Source organism: Gambusia affinis, linkage group LG06 (assembly GCF_019740435.1).
Source record: "Gambusia affinis linkage group LG06, SWU_Gaff_1.0, whole genome shotgun sequence".
Lineage (NCBI taxonomy): Eukaryota > Metazoa > Chordata > Actinopteri > Cyprinodontiformes > Poeciliidae > Gambusia > Gambusia affinis.
Window position 1 is genome coordinate 19,496,017 of NC_057873.1, and position 17,752 is coordinate 19,513,768.

The 17,752-nt window shown below is 42.5% G+C and overlaps 2 protein-coding genes across 2 annotated transcripts; both read right to left on the reverse strand.

The window, feature by feature from the left end:
* Positions 1 to 65: 65 nt before the first annotated feature.
* On the reverse strand, positions 66 to 7,951 carry scarf1 (scavenger receptor class F, member 1). Its single transcript, XM_044120506.1, has 11 exons — positions 7,179 to 7,951; positions 6,949 to 7,010; positions 6,753 to 6,854; positions 5,170 to 5,710; positions 4,875 to 5,093; positions 4,538 to 4,666; positions 3,351 to 3,457; positions 3,150 to 3,261; positions 2,431 to 2,555; positions 1,567 to 1,704; positions 66 to 1,489 (listed from the first exon to the last, which is right to left on the reverse strand). The coding sequence occupies exons 1-11, from the start codon at positions 7,274 to 7,276 to the stop codon at positions 429 to 431; spliced, it is 2,694 nt and encodes an 897-aa protein (XP_043976441.1). The 5' UTR covers positions 7,277 to 7,951; the 3' UTR covers positions 66 to 428.
* A 908-nt stretch (positions 7,952 to 8,859) lies between these two features.
* Positions 8,860 to 17,559, reverse strand: LOC122833161 (Rab interacting lysosomal protein). Its single transcript, XM_044120514.1, has 8 exons — positions 16,951 to 17,559; positions 15,121 to 15,244; positions 12,854 to 12,975; positions 11,439 to 11,651; positions 10,612 to 10,784; positions 10,357 to 10,482; positions 10,144 to 10,242; positions 8,860 to 9,190 (listed from the first exon to the last, which is right to left on the reverse strand). Exons 1-8 carry the CDS (start codon positions 17,284 to 17,286, stop codon positions 9,064 to 9,066), a joined length of 1,320 nt encoding a protein of 439 aa, XP_043976449.1. The 5' UTR covers positions 17,287 to 17,559; the 3' UTR covers positions 8,860 to 9,063.
* Between the last annotated feature and the right edge of the window lie 193 nt (positions 17,560 to 17,752).

The window sequence follows — 17,752 nt, forward strand, 5'->3', positions numbered from 1 at the left end:
TCGTCTGTGTCATTATGTTTACAGAAATCGACAAGACATCTGCTGTAAAAAAAAATAATTAGGTCACCCCATGCCAGGAATCACATTTTGTTCAATTTTCTTTCACGATTCTACAACACACATACAGTACAAATCACCCAGGTTCAGATTCCTGCGACTCAATCTGTGAAGGATGAAACAACATGACCTCTTGCCTCTTGCTCTGACATGTTTTATGGTATCTGTTTTCACGCTCTTTGCATAAATATCTAAACCTTAATCGAGCATAAACAGATTGTAGTCTTTGAGACAAGAATCATCATGTAAACTGCACTTCTGTACGTTTCTCTGCTAAAGCACCATCAGCATCCCATTTCTGTCTGAAACGTCACTGCAGAGGAATAAACTGGTTGCATCAAGGTCAGACCTGCTGACTCGGTGTCTCTGAGTTATGGTTGAGAGATTAAGACGTTTTCATAGCAGGGTTCGTCGTTTGCTGCTCCCTCGTTGTTGATGGCCTGAGTCGCCTCTCCTGTTGGTCCCACGGTCAGATAGCTGCACTCTGTTTGCCCTGCAGCTGCATCCACACCCTGCACGGCTCTTCCTTCAACTCTCAGACCTGACCCGTTGACAGTCACCTCTGGGACGCTCTTCAGGATTGACGACAGGGGCCGCTTTGGCGTGCTCCCCTCTGATGGAGGAGCCTCTGAAGCGCCGCTGGAGGCGTTCTTCCTCCTGACTGGCTTGGCCTCGCCTCCCGACGGCCCTCCCTGCTCCCACACGGCGGCCCGAGCTCCCAGCTTCCTCCTCGGGGGTTTGGCGATCCCCTCGGCTGCCTTTGACTTGGATTTCCCGCCGTCCTGCTCCTTTTGTCTCTGCAGGCTGCCGAGTCTGCGCAGCATGGCCTGGACCGGTCCTTCAGAGCTCGACTCTGCTTTTGTCACAGGCCTGCCGGCCTTACCGACTGTCACATACACCGTGGTAACCTTATGAAGAGCCCCTGCCTCGCCCTCAGAGTTGAGCAGCGGCGTTCCTTTATGAGCAGCTGTGTTGGACATGGTCCGCCTTCGCCCTGACGCCCCAGGGACTTGTAAATTCGGGCTGCTGTCTACTTCCTGTTCCACCACCTCACAGCTCGACTCTTGCATCTCTGCTGCTTGACCCTCTTCCCCATCTCCCCTCTCCTCTTCCTCAGCTCCGTCTTCCTCCCCAGTTCTAGCTGTCCCTCCCTGACTTTGGAGGGCGGACAGCATCAGAACCCCCCAGGGGGTCTTCGCTTTGTTACGCGGAGGAGCACCAGGCTCCTGACCGGACCCACGCCTCTCCTTAGGACTAAAGCGCGTCCCTTCTGCAAATGACACGGACGGCCTCTTGGACTTGGCGTTGCTGGAGGTGCGAGGGATGTTGAAGGACGAAGCGATGTCCTCGCTGCTGAACCCGGACGGGTCCAGGAACATATTGCACTTGGAGCTCATCTCCTGGAACTCCCCACCCGCCACGGCCAGGATGTCTGTGGACGCACAGAGGACGTTTTGCAGAAGCCGTTGTTGTAAAACTGCTGCTCCGGTGCAGAGTTTGAGCTCCTACCTTCTCTTGGAGGAACGCAGTAGAGAGCCTCGCCCTCCTCTTCGTCACTGTCGAAGGACGACCCCTCGGTGACCCAGCCAGAAGAGGGAGGCTCGATGAAGCTGTGGTTGAAAGTCACCTCTGGGTCGTGGTGAGACACTGTCCAGAAGAGTCCAGAAACAAATCAAGACATGAAGCTTGTGAGGTTAAAACTAAACATGGGAAAGAAAAAGAGCAGTCCTATTCCTTGAACTTTCGCACATTTTGTAACATTACAAGCACAAGTGCAATGTATTTTATTTGGATTTTATAGACAGAACAACATAAAAGTAGTGCATATTTGTCAAATGGAAGGAAAATGACACAAATTCAGGCATTGATTTTCCTGAATAAAATTAAATGAAACCAAGTGCTTTCAGTAGACTAGGGAATAAATAGAGTCCTCCTGTCTGTCATTTTATCTCAGTATAAACCCTATTGTTCTGTGAAAGCTTCAAAGATTTATTAATTCGCAGCAACTAGCACAATGAAAACCAAAGAATGCAGCAGACGGGTCAGGGGGAACGTTGTGAAGAAGCAGAGTTTAGTTATAAAACACCTTAACAAGCAACTTCTCACTCAGCACTGTTCAGTCGACTGAACACAGGTCTGCATTGAGTCAGGAGAAATGTGCCGTTGCGATACTATTGCTGCAATGACGAATTATGATTGGCCCACTTCTTTCCTAGGCCTTTTTCTTTCATTTGCTTCGTCACATTCTCTTCGCTTTTCTCTTTTCTGAGCCAATAAAAATATCCTGCAAGTGTGGGTAATAAAGTCTACAATTAAACGTAGACTTTGCAGGAACAACTCTATACAGGAAAAACACTTTGAGCTGGTACTGACCAGTGACTCGAGGCAGGCCGGAGGACCAGTCCGACATGCAGGGGAGGGCAGCGCCGATGTTCGCCAGGACGCTGTAGACGTGATATTTCATCCTGACCAGCATGCTGCCATCAGCCACAGCCGCACTGCCACAGCAGGAGGAAAACAGCAGGGAGTCAAAATAAAAGGGTTAGGAGCTTTTATACTGTTTTTGCCCCCCAAAAGTCAAAGTTTATAGCTTTGTAAGCAGAGACATGGTTACATGGTTGTTTAAATGTATTCATATTGATTAAAATGCACAGTCAATTATAAGATATATAAATACAAATTTAACACAACTTGTAATAGTTTTCCCATATGACCAGTAGGCTGATTGTCAGTGAAAAGTAACTTAATTTATGTCGTCAGAGGAAACATCAACGTAAGTGAGAAGATTTGTGCAATTATTCTTACTGCCATAAGGGGGAGACATTTCCCCCCAATAAACGAGTCGTAAGTTAAATTTAATGAATTAGAATAAGAATTATTAAAAGCAATGATATGTTGAACATTGCTCAACATAAACTACATAACACTCGTATTTTAACCAGCAGATAAACACATTAAATTACATTTTTTGAAGTAATCAAGGAATTTAAATAATGTCTCTGACACTAACCCTTTGAAATAGATTTAGACTGTATCACATCCCATACAAGGACTTAAAGCAGTGATATTTATGAATGTGAATAGGAGCAGACCTGTTTTTGCTGTCAGTTGGACCTCCTCCGCAACACAGGCAGCAACACAGTACAGCAAAAAACAGCAGGAACAAGGGAACCAGCACGCCTGCGAGCACAGCACCTCTACCACCTGGTGGACACGCAACATTAGAGGTCCGTTGAGCTTAAAATGAAACACTTGCATCATGAAGCAAAGAACCTGTATGGCGGTGTACATACTGTAGGGGCAAGCACCAGTGACGGAGTGGCAGCCGACTCCTTCACCACAGTCACAGACGGACGAACAGTTGAGGCCAAACAGCGGAGCGGGACAGGTGTTGTTACAGCTGGAAGTGACAGCGACACTCAGAGTTCTGCTTTCAACTGCGACAATGAATTACGTCGTAATTTGATGCTTGCTGAACAACACAGAGATGTGGAAGAAAATGGATTAAACCAGATGTTTGTTGTTTTCTCGATGAGCTCCCACGTTCCAGCTGTTACCATGAGCTGTTGGCTGCCTCAGAATAATTATTTGGTATTTCATCTGAACCCAACCATAAATATTACTATAGGGAGAAATGAAGATGATCAGATCCAGTTTGAGCTAACAGAACTCTGGAAGTTTAAGCTTTGAGCAAAATATGAATAAATGAATTCAACATTTAGACAATAAAATACACTGTAAACTAACAAACTGTGTTTATAAGGACTTTTTTATACAAATATCCATTATATTTTCCATATAATATTACATTTATATCAGTGAAGTCTGTAGTGGTCAGCAGTACACAAAGACTTCCACTCCAACTTTCTATTAAGAAATAGAAAGTTGCTTTATTATATTATTACTAAGCCTTTAAATCTTTATCCTGCTGGTAAATGAAGAATGATGCCAGAAAATTGTTGATGAATCAACTGCTTTTGCAGCGGTCAAATTAAGACTCAGTTAACCAATAATCGCTTCATTACTGCAGAATAAGACGTTTTCATCGTGACACACCACAACACAGACTATTCATTCACTATCGATTATTCTTTAGAGTAAACATTACATTTTTTTTCCAGAGTAAAATAAAAAATGGCAAATGTGCGCCTTATCAAGTACAGAGGACCCCAAAGCGCTTCACGCACACATTCACGCGCTGATGGAAGCAAGCTACTAGATAGTAGTCGCAGTTGTCCTGGGGCAGTCTGACAGACTTGGGCGACAAATTCCTGCCACCATATTTCAATTTATATTTGAATTCTTAAAAGAAGATGTAAATAATTTGCCATTTCTGATAAAAACTTGGCATTCTGTGGAGCTATAAAGACATTCAGTGTGGATGGTTATTACTTGTCTGTGTGGAGTCATAAATGTATTTCTAGCAAAAAGAAAAAAAAAACACACAATCTATATACAGAGTGTGGGTCTGATAGTTTACCTTTCTCCTTGAAAACCTGGCTGACAGACACATCTTCCTGTCACATGATGACAGTTACCATGGGAACAGGGACCGCACAGGAAGCGGCAGGCGTCCCCATATGTCCCGTCTGAGCAGGGCTCCTCACACCTGGACGAGCACAAAAAACAGCACAGATTTAGAAACTAAAACCACATTACAGCCACAAATAATTGAATTGGGATTTTAAATGAGAAACACAAAAATAGAGACAGAAACAATATGATGCAATTTGTACAACTTGGATTTCTAGTTAATAATCTATTTTCTATTTCCTTATTTCAATTCTTTTTTTTCCCTCTCAAAAACTCTTGCAAACCTGGTTCCGGTCCGTCCAGGGTCACATCTCCAACATTTCCCGGTTTTTGGCTCACAGGGTTCATTGTTCCAGCACCGCGGACACTTATCGTTGCAGCCTTCTCCATAGAAACCAGCAGCGCACGGCTGGTCACATCGTGTGCCATTCAGGCCGGGTTCACAGGCAGCGCAGGCACCATCGGTGGACGAGCACGGCCGCTTGTCTTTACAGGAACCACATCTAGAGGCAGGAGTCGGAGTCAGGACCACAGGATGTTTTAACATTGGAAACAAACGGCTCTACATTCATCGATTACCTCATTGTACAGCTGCTGCCATAGTACCCAGCTTCACAAGGACGGCTGCATGAAGCACCCATGTAACCTGGGTGACAGAGGCACTGCCCAGAGGCCGGGTCACAGCTGCTGTGTGAGAGGTCACAGTTACAGTTCCTGTCACAGCTGGGCCCCCAGGAGCCTGCCTCGCACTCGCACACCCCGGTCCGCTCGTTACACGGAGACTGGTTACAGTGGCACGTGGCCTGGCACTTCATGCCCCAGTAGCCCCTGTGGCACTGGCAGCGGCCTGTTAGTGGGTCACAGCTGGAGTCCACGGAGCCACCGCTGGAGCACTGGCACGGTTTGGAGCACATCTGGGACCACCAGCCTTTGTTGCAGATGCATTTTCCATTGACACGGTGGCAGTGGCCGTTGCCAGTGCACTTGCAGGTGTTCTGGCAAAGGGGACCCCAGCGGGTGGGGTAGCACGTACACTCGCCGGTGACAGGATGACACCGGCCATGAGGGTAGCACGGACACACCTGCCGGCAGTCTGAGGCCCAAAACGCCAGTGGACACTCTTGTGTTTAAAACAAAGCAGGGATTATTTACAAAGCAGATGTAAATAATCTTCATTTACCACTTAAACGCTACGGATCATCAGACACCAGCCTTAATGTGAGACAACAAAAACTCCTGAGTAAACTCAAAATACTGCTTTCAGCCTTCGATTTAGTTTAAGGGGACAAAGTTATCTAAATAAACCTAGTTCAATGAATTTAAGAATGGAGGCCCTGTTTAAGGACATGTAGCAAAATCACAATCAGATCCAGACTTTGATTAGGCCACTTTTTGACACTTTGATTGTGGTAGACTTTTTTATTTGCGGAGAATGGTTCAAATGGGAAATTTCTTTGTCACCCTTTACAAACCCATTGGTGCCAGTGGCTTTTAAATATGTTAGTTTATTTCATGTAGTCAGACGGTTTCTTCTTTGGTCATTTTTTTGATCAGTAATCAAAACAAAACTCGGCAGTGATGTAAGAGACGATGCCAATTAAACTAATGGGCTTGATGGCACAGCCAGTTATTGCGTTAGGAGGACAATCACAGAGGCTCAGCTTGGTTTACATAGATTTTCACCTAATAAACAAAAGTGCCATTTAAAAGCAGCTATTTCTAATTACTCAGGTAATTATCTTTGTCTGATAATAAAACGTGTGATAATGTGAAGAATTTTCAGTGTGGCAAAAACAAAAGAAAATAAAATGAAAGGGGTAAATATTTCATGTATACCAGTAGAAAACAAAGTAGCTGTTATTATTCTAACTCCACCAGAGAAAAACATCATATGTACGATTCAGAACATTTTTTAGGAAGTTGCACAATGCAGTTTTTGGATTTTTTTTTTTTTTTTTTTTTTTACATCCAAATGTGTTTCAGCAGATTTTCCTTAGCTGTGCTGGTCTTCTAACAGACACAGCCCTAGATTTAAAGCAAGAAATCCACTTTCCCTATTACATATCACACCATTTTTGAAAGCATCCGCCCTGTTTGACTCGTGACTTTTGTCATGTTGCTGAGAAGATGACAAACATCTAGCATCGTTTCCTGCAACTCACCTGTTTTACACTGAGCTCCATAGAAGCCAGGTGGGCAGCGACACACTCCAGGAAATATACAGACTTCATTCTCAAGACACGCCTGTTCACCTTCACAGACAGCTACACACACACACACATACACAGAAAGAGAATAAACAACAATTCAACACAACCTAAGACCTTCAGAGTGAACTTTAGATTACTCCAAACTCACGTATGGTGCACTCTTTTCCCTGCTGACGCCATCCGGTGCAACAGACCAGACTGGAGGAGTCCCTGAATATTCAAGATATGATCAATACAGCCTAAATTACAGAAAACGGCAAAAAAAAGTGCAAAAAAAAAAAAGAAAAAAAAAAGCTCTGAAATGCTGAAAACGTCTAAGTCAGACAATTTTATGTGTTTGTTCTGCTACCAAGGAGGAAAGCAACAGCTGAAGCGTACCTTGAATCTTTGCAGACATTTTTCCCACCAGGATCCAGTGTCTGTGCAGAGGACAGCGAGCAGCAGAGCAAAGCGCTCAGAGCTCTGAGAAACCTCATCTTCACTCAAAACCCACCGCAGAAACGTCCTACGCCTGGAACCCAAGATCTTTGTGAGTGCTTCTTGCTTCCTCACTTGTTCTGGTGCAATGAAAGGCAGCGTTTGTCTTCTCTCCTCCCTTCCCTCCCTCCCTGGTTCTGTCCGGTGAGTCGTCTTGTGGCTCCGGTGCAGCCAGAGAGGTCAAAGCCCACCGAGTTTCCTCTCCACATTTCCTCGGGAAGTCAGAGCCACTTCCTCCAATTCATGCCAGACGCAGGGCTTTTAAGAGAATGATATACACGCAGACCCACGCGCGCGCACACACACACACACACACACCAGCACACTGACAAAGCACGTACAAGTATGAATGCACACATGGTGGGGTTCACCTTTTTCCCAGAATCTATTGTCTTCCTGGAGACGATGAGGAAGGCCTTCATCATTCCTTATAAGTCGAGAAAGTCCGAACACTTGACCACCACATTTCACCCAACACTCTCAACATGACAGCCTTCACAAAAGAACAAAAACGCAGCAGAGGGGGGGATTCAGCTTTCCGGTATGTCTGATGTTTTTATTGAAAAATCCAGATTTTGCAGATTTGTAACATCCAGTTACATATATGTCTGCAAACGGTTACAAACATGCTTACAAAAATAAACTCCAAACTTTGTTTTCAGAAGACAGTCTCTTTGGGTGTTCACTGTTTGTCCCTCAATGACATAAGCCACTGGCCTGTACGAGGAGCAGTGCATTTGGAGGAGGGGCTAGACAAAGTAAAAGTGGTGACTTCATCCCTGCATGTTAGCTGGAAGTGGTGATGTTTGAAAACATGCATAAAAATGAAGTAACCCCTATCCAGAAGCTTGGATAACAGCCAATCATGGCACCAAATATCAAATACACGCCAGCCAATACTTGTTGCTCTGTTAAAATAATGAATGACTCAGCAGCAGGAAAATACATCTTAAACAATATAAACAGTAAGTTAAGGCATAAGGGGTAATAATGCTAAAGCTACCACAAAGAAAGAGGAAATGATTCAGAGGCAAAAGGTTACCGCGGTCCTGTTTTCCTGTGGATAAAAGCTCCTAAAGTCATGAAAAATATTAAACCCAAGAATTTACTACAGGGGTTAAGGAAAAATATATTCACCTGAAATAAAATGCCACCATACAGAACAGATAAGTGCTTATTATGACAAACTTGTATCATACAATATAGGTCAATGCTTCAACTGAACAATTCACAAATTCAAGAGTAAACCAGTAAAATTAGAAATATGTCCAATATTCATGTGGGCATTTGTCTACCAACAGTGGAAAAAACTGAGAAAAATAAAATGATCTTTCTGTCTTTGGTCTTAGCTAAAAATATTTGAAGATAAATATAAAAATATATACTGTGTTAGATTTCTCCGTAATTATAAACATTTAAATCTTTCTTGTACATATGTATGTATACACTTGATTGTTTTAATTGCTGAACAAGAAAAGGTTTAAGAGTTTAAACATGTCCCTCTTAGGTTTACATTGCACCATTTATTCTGTGTTTTAAGCTCTTACTGAGCTAAAGTCATGATTGAAAGAGAGCTGAAAAGTGAGTTAGCAGGTTTGTTTATTAAAATTACTGACATATTATCATGTCTTCTCCTCCTAAGACACTTAGTTTTGTTTTACCCAAGCACGAGGAGCGTTAAAATAACTTTCACTGAACCAACAGATGCTCTGCTACGAGCTTCAGAGTGAGGGGGAGCAGTGGCTGAAAACAGAGAGAAACCTCGCAGCAGCCTCTCCGACCGGCATTAAGAGGTCGGCTGTTGCTCTGGCTCCTCGCTGGCCTCCGTTTCTCCCAGGATCTCCCAGCTGGAGGCAGAGTTGCTCATGTGGGTGGGGCTCCTGCTGCCGCCCGCGCGCGTCAGAAAGCCGAAGCTGCGGTCGACAGAGTGGAAGAGACAGGCCTCAGGTCAGACATGCGGTCAGGGATTATAGCTAAATATAGACAGGGATTGGCAGATCATCGGGACACTGACGGAGGCAGTGGAGTGGAACTCGTGCCGCTGTGTTTCTGTGGTTCTGTGCACCTTTGTGTGATAATGCTTTTGTTTTTGCATCCTAACTGCTGCAAAATTACATACATAAAGCGTCTTGTGAAAAAATATTCACTCAAAACTTTTTCACATTTTGACATCATAAGCTAAAATGTATTTTACTGGCATTTCGAGTGACAGACCACATTTGTACACAAAGTAGAGAACAATTGCAAGCGACATGATGTCTGGTTCTCAAATGTTGTGCAAATAAAAATATGAAAAGTGCAGAGTGCATTAGCATTCATCGCCATGTGCCAAACCTTAGATAAACCCCCTTCCACTGCAAAAACAGCTTCCACTATTTGAGGGATTGTCTCTATCAGATTAGCAATTGAAGTGTCTGACTTTTTTTGTTTTTTACTAACAAAAAAATTGGGCAGCAGTTTTCAACTGTCTCCATTGACACTACATTGGCTAATCTAACACACCACTATTTGTATTTGATCCAAACCGTTTCATTGTAGCTCTGTCTATGTTTAAAGTCAGCATTACACTGCAAGGTGAACCTCCGCCCCCAGACACAGCAGCTTTTGCAGCTTCAAACGGGTTTTCTTTCAGTTCCCCCATCCAACACTGACCAGCTTCCCTGTTGATGAAAAGCATCCTCAAAGTACAACGTTGCCAACGCCTTCTTTCGCAGCGGGGGATGGCATGTTCAGGATGGTGTGCAGTACATACAGGTTGTTTTGTATGGAAAGGTTACATTTTGACCAAAACTCTGACCCCTACAGGCTTTAAGCTGCAACCACACCTATGCTTGGCCAACCAGCTCTACTTTCAGTGTGAACTTACAGGTGCCGAATGCGTGACTCAGCTGGTTTGTTAGGCCCGTCTACTTCTGAGTGGTCCACTTCTGTCTGCCCATTCAGGGAACTTGTCTCTTCTTTATCACTGAAGAAGAACATATGGCTGTATTTCTCACCTCTTTCATATGTTTCTTCATCAAGACTTTATTGCTGGGTGGATTTCTGAATAGAAGGAATGTATTTTGCCTCTAAGAGGTACCTGACGCTGCAGTCGCTCAGTGGAATCCCCAGCATCTTCGCCTTTATCAGCTTCCTTCGTTCGTTGATTGCCGACCGGACGGCTTCCAAAAGGAAGCCTGGACACCTCTCCTCATTCAAAATCTCCCTGCAAATAGAAGATGATTTAAAAAAAACAACAAAAAAAAAACATTAGGAAACACTAGGAACTCAAAAAAGTGCACCTGAATCTGAAATGTTTCTCATTAATATTCAACTGAAGCTCTTTGAAACCCACCTCTGATAGTAGTTGAGCTCCTCCTGCACCAGGAAGAGGTTGGTTTTCAGCTCGTTCCTCTCAAGCAGAATGTCCCGCACCTCCTTCTTTGTGAAGCACGGCTGATCAAAGTTGTTCTGCTCAACGGCTGGCTTTTCGGCCGACTCTTTAGCTGTTTGACTTGGACTGGGCAGCTGGGGGAACAGAAACTCATTAGTCTATGCAATAACAAATAGCTAATAACCTCTCCAGAAGAGCAACTGAACTGTTTGAAACTTTGAGGAACAAAAACAGTGAGTCAATAGAACGGGCCGTTCCCCTCGTTCAACTCGGCAGTTCAGAACCTCCCTTTCCAAAATGAACATTCTCTTGACATGCTTCCATTTGAGAAAGGCCAAATTTAACACTTATCCAGCCAGTGCCGTTTGGATTTGGCATGTGTGTTTATTTTTGCACATTGAGCTCACACAATGCGCAAAAACATTGCTGGATTTTGACGAAGACGAATTTCCTTGAAATGGGTGTTTTTTTTTACAGGACAACGACCCTAACACACCAGTATGTGGTTCCAGATTAGCAGGGTTGGCATTAAGGAGTGGTCAGCACAAAGCCTAAACTTAAAATTAACAGAAAAGTTGGGCTTTGACAAACAGCAGCTGCTTCTGAGCTTCATAGGAAAGCTGAATCTCCCAACCGTGTTTAGGTTAGACAGTACACATTTTTGGATCACCCTAATGCTCAGTTTTCCTCAATTTGATGCTTCAATTTAAAACAAAGAGAATTGTTTACAATACATCTGCATTTATGAAATATATAAGAAGAGTATTAAGTGCAACAAGACAACATACAGAGCTGTTTCCGTCGGCTTTGTTTAGCTGTGTGTTTCTGTCGGCTTTGTTCAGCTGTCTTTGGAGCCTTTCTATCTCCTTGTTTTTCTCCTTCAGGTCCGTCTCCACGTCAGCCTTCCTCGCCACCATGCTCTTCAGCTGCGTCTGCAGCACGTTCTGCTTGTGCCGCAACTCTTCGTTCATCTTCATGAAGCGGTCCAACTGCTCCTGGAGCTGCGCACACATGAACACACACACACACACACTTGTAATGGCATCATGAGCAGTGAGGCAGATACTTACTGTTTGTCTCAGGGTTTATCAATATGCCACTGCTGGACATAAAGACAGAGAGCCCAAAAACAGTCATGTTTGTGCTTGGAGCACGTGGTGAACAAATAAACCACTCACTGTCTATAAACCACTCATAAACTTGAGTGGAAAACTTGCTAAACCCGGTGCTCATGGCACTAGGGGAGTCATCCAGCCGGCTGCCATGTTTTTGAGTTAAAACATTTTAAAAGTTGACAGAAAACTTGAAAATATCACTTGATAATTAGGAGTTATTGGAAGATTGGAAGATTAACACCTAAACACCAACAATAAAATCTTTACAAAAGGCAATAATTAAAAAATAGAATAAAATAAATAAACAATGCTTAGCTTGGTGGGGGCACAAGTAAAGCCTGGTGACCCACTGGGCTCATAATGAACTGGGGGAATCCATCTTCATTAAGAGACAAATATTTTAAACACCAATCCAGAGATACAATCAAGTGAGAACGTCATGAACTAAAGTACATCAGTTGACATTTAAGGTTTTTTTTTTTTTTTTTTTATCCTTTATGTCAACCGATTGGGAGCAACAAGTTAAGCATTAACAAACACACCCAGACTTGGCCGTTGTATAAATCATGTGGTGTGCGTGCCCTGGCAGACACAGAGACACATGCAAGCAATCAGTCCAAACTACACACTCATACACACACACACACACAAGCTGTGAGGGCAAAAACAACGCCTGGACTTGCCTGAGATCTGCAAGCAGCAACAATTAGACGAATCTCTTCAGTCTTTTACCAACCGTTCACCGACTCGCCCTCATCCAGAGTCCATATTCATGTTGTTACTGAGTGCTTCATAAAACATTTCTGAATTGATGTTTAGCTTCTTGTAGTATTTTAAAATGATCTCCTTCATCACTGTAAGTTTATGACGCCTTTTCAGGACTTTTCCGACTAGCAGTACCAACCTGATTGTGGCAGTTAATTACATAGTGAGAACTTTAGACCTTAAGATGATCACCTGCAGTATAACCAACTAACTTCTCTGATAATAACTCTATGGGAATCATCTGTGTGTTATTGTCACTGATATCTTTCTTAGTGTTTTAGCAGTTCAGTGGTACAAGCAGGACTGTTTCTGTGCTTCCTTACCGCTTCCACCTCTTTGGAGACTGTGGCGATCTCCTGGACTTTCGCCCTCAGCTCATCTCTCTGCTTGTCCACCACCCCCTTCAGCTTCAGCATCACCTCCCGTTCCTGCCTCTGAGTACGATCTAAGAATAACAAACACATGATATTTAAAGGCGGAAGAAAGCAAAGGTACAAAATGGCACTGTTATCAGATTTCTTTGCCATTACAAAGCATTTTCCTTGAAGTCCTATTATGGAAGACTGAAGGTACTGCAATCCGCTTAGTGCAGCATTGGAAGAGGTAACTGTGAAACGTGTGCCTTTGAAATGATGCTTCACATGCAAACATGCAGAACTCTAATTGTGTTGTAATATCATATAAACATCTGATTAACAAACACCAACGTGCACCTCTGGGAAATCATGAGAATTTTTCTGTGGAGTTCCCAGTTCTCCAGCCTAACATGAATACTGTGTCGCAAACATTTCATCAAAAGCTAACACAAACATACCAACGATAACTCCCTATTATTCACTGCTGTATGGAGTGCAAACTAAAACATTGTGGCGGATGACTAAACCTGAGCACAGAGACATAGATACCGCACACTCATACCATTCAAGTAAGATGTGATTTTTCACCATATTTGAACAAACTGACTCCGACTTCAGACATGACCTGGCTGCACTAAGAGGAGAAATAAAGTACATGTCCTAAACCCAAACCTGTGTGATGGTTAGTTTTAGGTCTGTGAGCTGCCCACCGGGCGCCGCAGTTCTTGCATGTTGGACGGGAATAGAAAATGGGGAGTTTGAGGTTTTTGTCAAAAAAAAAGGGTGGTAAATGAAATCAAAAATTTGGCTATTTTAGTCCGATAAGCATAAAGCTTGATATTTGAACTAAGCTTCATGAAACACCAAAGCCTACTAGCTTTTACTTTCTCTAGTTCAAATTAAGTTCTACTTTCACATCCTCCCACATAAAACATCAGTCAGCATAACTCCGAGTTTAATTTTACATGTCTGAATTTCTTGACAGATTTGATCTTTTATTTTGTTTAAAGCTCATTTGTAAAAATATAATACATATTTATTTTTTCTGTTCTGATAAGATACTCATTGCATTTATCATAAGCATGAATATAGGCTATATATATTTTTTTTATCATTTATTTGGTGAGCTATGATGACACACCTTTATTCAGTTTTAGACAAAAATATTTTGGACAACTTTACATTTATTGAGGATTTTATCAATTCCATACAGAGGTAATTAAACACACAGGCTTACATATATCATATGTGGTAGATCTCATTAACAACCCACTGCAGCCGTATCAACACATAATTATCAAGTGATATTTTCACGTTTTTTGTCAACTTTAAACATTTTTTAACTCAAAAGGACGACAGGCCGCTGGATGAATGACTGCCCGAGCGCCCAAAACCACCAAGCTTAGCAAGTTGAAACCTTGTCCTGCTATACTATTGACACAATGTAGACAGAGAAAAACCCAATACATGAAAACATGGGAACCCAACTCTTGTTTTTGAAGAATCCTGGATGTTTTATGCTGAAAGTGCCCAGAAACTGCTTCAAATAAATTATTAAGACTTCAAAACTATTATGGCATTCGCAAAATTCTCTCCGTAACCCTACCTAGGAAGACAACATGCTTTCCACAAGATAATAACTATCTTTGGGTGTGGGCCTCCTCTTTATGTTGACATGATAAACATTTTTTGCAGAGGTTTTGTCTCGTACCGGGAGAATGAACAAAAACAAAGCATAGTTTGTGCGTTGCGAACACTGCATTAACCAGTTGAACCACTCTCGAGTTTAGCATGAACGCCTTACGGTTAAGCCACTGTTTTGCATGTGTGCAGTGAGTACCTGCATTTCCATAAAGATTTTACATACACCAGGATGACAAAAACAGGGAAACCACAAGGCATGGAGGGGGGATTACTTTGTCAGAGCAGAGCAAAAAGATGCTTGGGCGAATGCCATTAAAAAAAAAAATCTATTGTAGTCCACTCTATAATTCAGAATATGGCGTCGCATGGGTTCACGACTCCACAGATCCAAACATATCCTGTCTGAAATTTGTATTCTGTTACAGGTAAAATGTCAAAAAGTTGGATGGTGTAAGACACTACCCCAAAGTGAGACGTAAAATCAAAATGTAAACAACAGTATTAGCATCCAAACTAAACCATAATGGTAAAACTCAAGACAACTGTCTAAGTTGACCATAAAAATTTCAACAAGCATTTAAAGAGCACACCTTCCTGAGCATAGGTGCCCTCCAGCCTGCTCTTCAGCTCCTCCCTATCATCCTGGAGCAGCTGCAACCTGGCCTGCAGCTCCTCACATCTCCTCTCCCACTGTTCCTCCTTCTGCTGCAGCTCCTGCTCCAGAAATAGGAGAAAGATGAGAAAATCATAACCTCAGAAGAACGGGATTTAATGTTATGTTGTAATTGACCATGCAGAGTAAAAATTTTGGAGCTGGGACCAGTTGTTCTTTTTTTTTTTTATATATAATTTGCCACAGTGAGTGTGTGGCCTTTTACTTGTTAATGTTTGTCATTTTGTATCTACTCTGTCAATCATTACAATTCAGAGAGCAAATTAAAATACCTTCACTAAACTAAGATTTAACTTTCTCAGTTAGGTAAAATTCTGACAATTTCTTAGTCATGGCACAATATCATATTATATGATGTACATATGTCAGTCTTATAATCATGGTGTGGTATAAGGTACAATTACTATCAAATTTGTTTATGATGACGCATTTGATTCCTAAGTCGTAATAATGAAATATTTCTGAAGCATCAGATAATATCTGAAAATTATGATGTAGCCAATTTTATTATATAATTATGAATTATTCTGAAATACTTATACAGTGGCAGTTCTCCCAATCTAATTAAATGTAAACAATTATTTGAGATTGTGGGGGCCAATAGATTATTGAGTCCTTAGTAGATTATTGGGTCCTACAGAAACCCAATAATCTACTAAATCAGACATGCGTAAAAGTAACAGAAAATTTCTCAAGTGGACAGGTAACAGATAAGAAACTCATCACTTTCTAATGCGGCCCTGGACAACTGCTCAAATCAAACACTGTTACTTATGTCAAAAATATAATCTGACTGGGCGTGCTGTGGTGGCCTTCAGTCCTCGACGCGGCCGTCGCGGGTTCGATTCCCGGACCCGGCGACATTTGCCGCATGTCTTCCCCCCTCTCCATCCCCCTTTTCTGTCAGCCTACTGTCATATAAGGGACACTAGAGCCCACAAAAGACCCCCTGGTGGGAAAAAAAAATATATATATATAATCTGACTGTTATAAAGTGTTCAAAATAACATCTGATGATTAATAGTTTATTGCTATCTCTTAATGTGAGATACTTGGGTGTTTATTATTAAATAATACCTAAGGTAAGATTACTTTAAAGTAGTGCATTTATAATTAGGATATAAAATGGGTACATAATCTCATCATGGCTTTCTGATTATAACACTATGACATAAGTGAGATACTATTCCATATAATTATTAGATATGCATCCATATATACCTACTTAACTGTGATAGTTAGAGAAAATATTATATTTTGTCAATATTATGTGATAGTGGTGATATTGAGGAAGCCCTAGTAAAACAGCTGTGTTATATTTAATGAGATCCACTTTTGTCTTCAACGATTCGTCAATATTTAAAATGCTCAACCAAGAAAGACGTTAACCAAGTAACTGATCTTGTCGTCTTGACGACGAGGGATTTAAATTGGGTTATTTGTAAAAATGGCAAACCAAATAACTACTTCCGTTACAATAAATATGTCTTGTAGTTACACCCAAATACAAGTTCCACTTTATCATCTATAAAATTGCTTACTACACTTTAAAAGTTGAAATGTTGAATGTTTTAGCAACATTTTGTGGAGGTCAGCCATGTAAACCGTAGGCTACCAGCAGACAGACAGAGCTGTTTGCTACAGCGTGAGTTACTGTTACATGGTTAGAACGTTCTCATAAGAGAAATACATAGTTCGTTTAAAATAAATAAATACATACAAAATGGTGGCTGCATTTAAAACTCACCCGGATTTCATCTTTCTCGTAGCCCTCTTCGCCGTCTTTCCCCCAGCGCTTCTTCTGCTGCTGGAGCTGGATTTTCTCGAACGTCTTCAGCAGCTCCTCTTCCCTCAGAGTGAGCGACTGGTTACCGGAGACGAAGCTCTCCAGCAGCTCCAGCACCTTCACTATCTTCGGAACCAGACCCTCCACGCTCTCTTTGCCGTAGCCGTCGATGAGTTTCTCCACCTCAGCGCCGACCAGCTTGGCTATTTCGTACACATCATCGACGGTTAGGGCGGAAAAAGTCCGGTTAAAGCAGCAGGACTCCAGCGGGAGTCTGCTCTCTATGCCAGTATCCATGATGTCTGAGGCCAGCAGCGACTAGGAGTTCGCTTCACATGCCGCCCCCCCTCCCCCTTCCCTAACCCCGGTCAAACCAGGCTCGTCTGCACTTTGTGAAAGTGAAACGGAGAAAGTAAATTCTTCCAAACCTCGCCTGCTTTGGTGTGTACTTTAAAGCGCATACACTGAACACACGCGACCGGCATGCCTGCTCATGTTCCCAGCTCTCAATTATTTAACGCTTGCTTCGGTGAAGCAAGGCTGGGTACCGAGCAGTGCTCCGTTGTAAACACGCTACAAGACCCTCCTCCTCTCCTGACCAATGTAACGCCAGAGTAGCATGCAGCACCGACACGCTGCCAGTTCCTGGAGACTGAAGCACCTAGCGGAGCGTGAAGGCCGGGGTTTCCTCTCTGCAGCTAAAACCACAATTACCATCTGCAAATGTATGCAATTATAAAACGCGGCAGGACACTAACGGTCC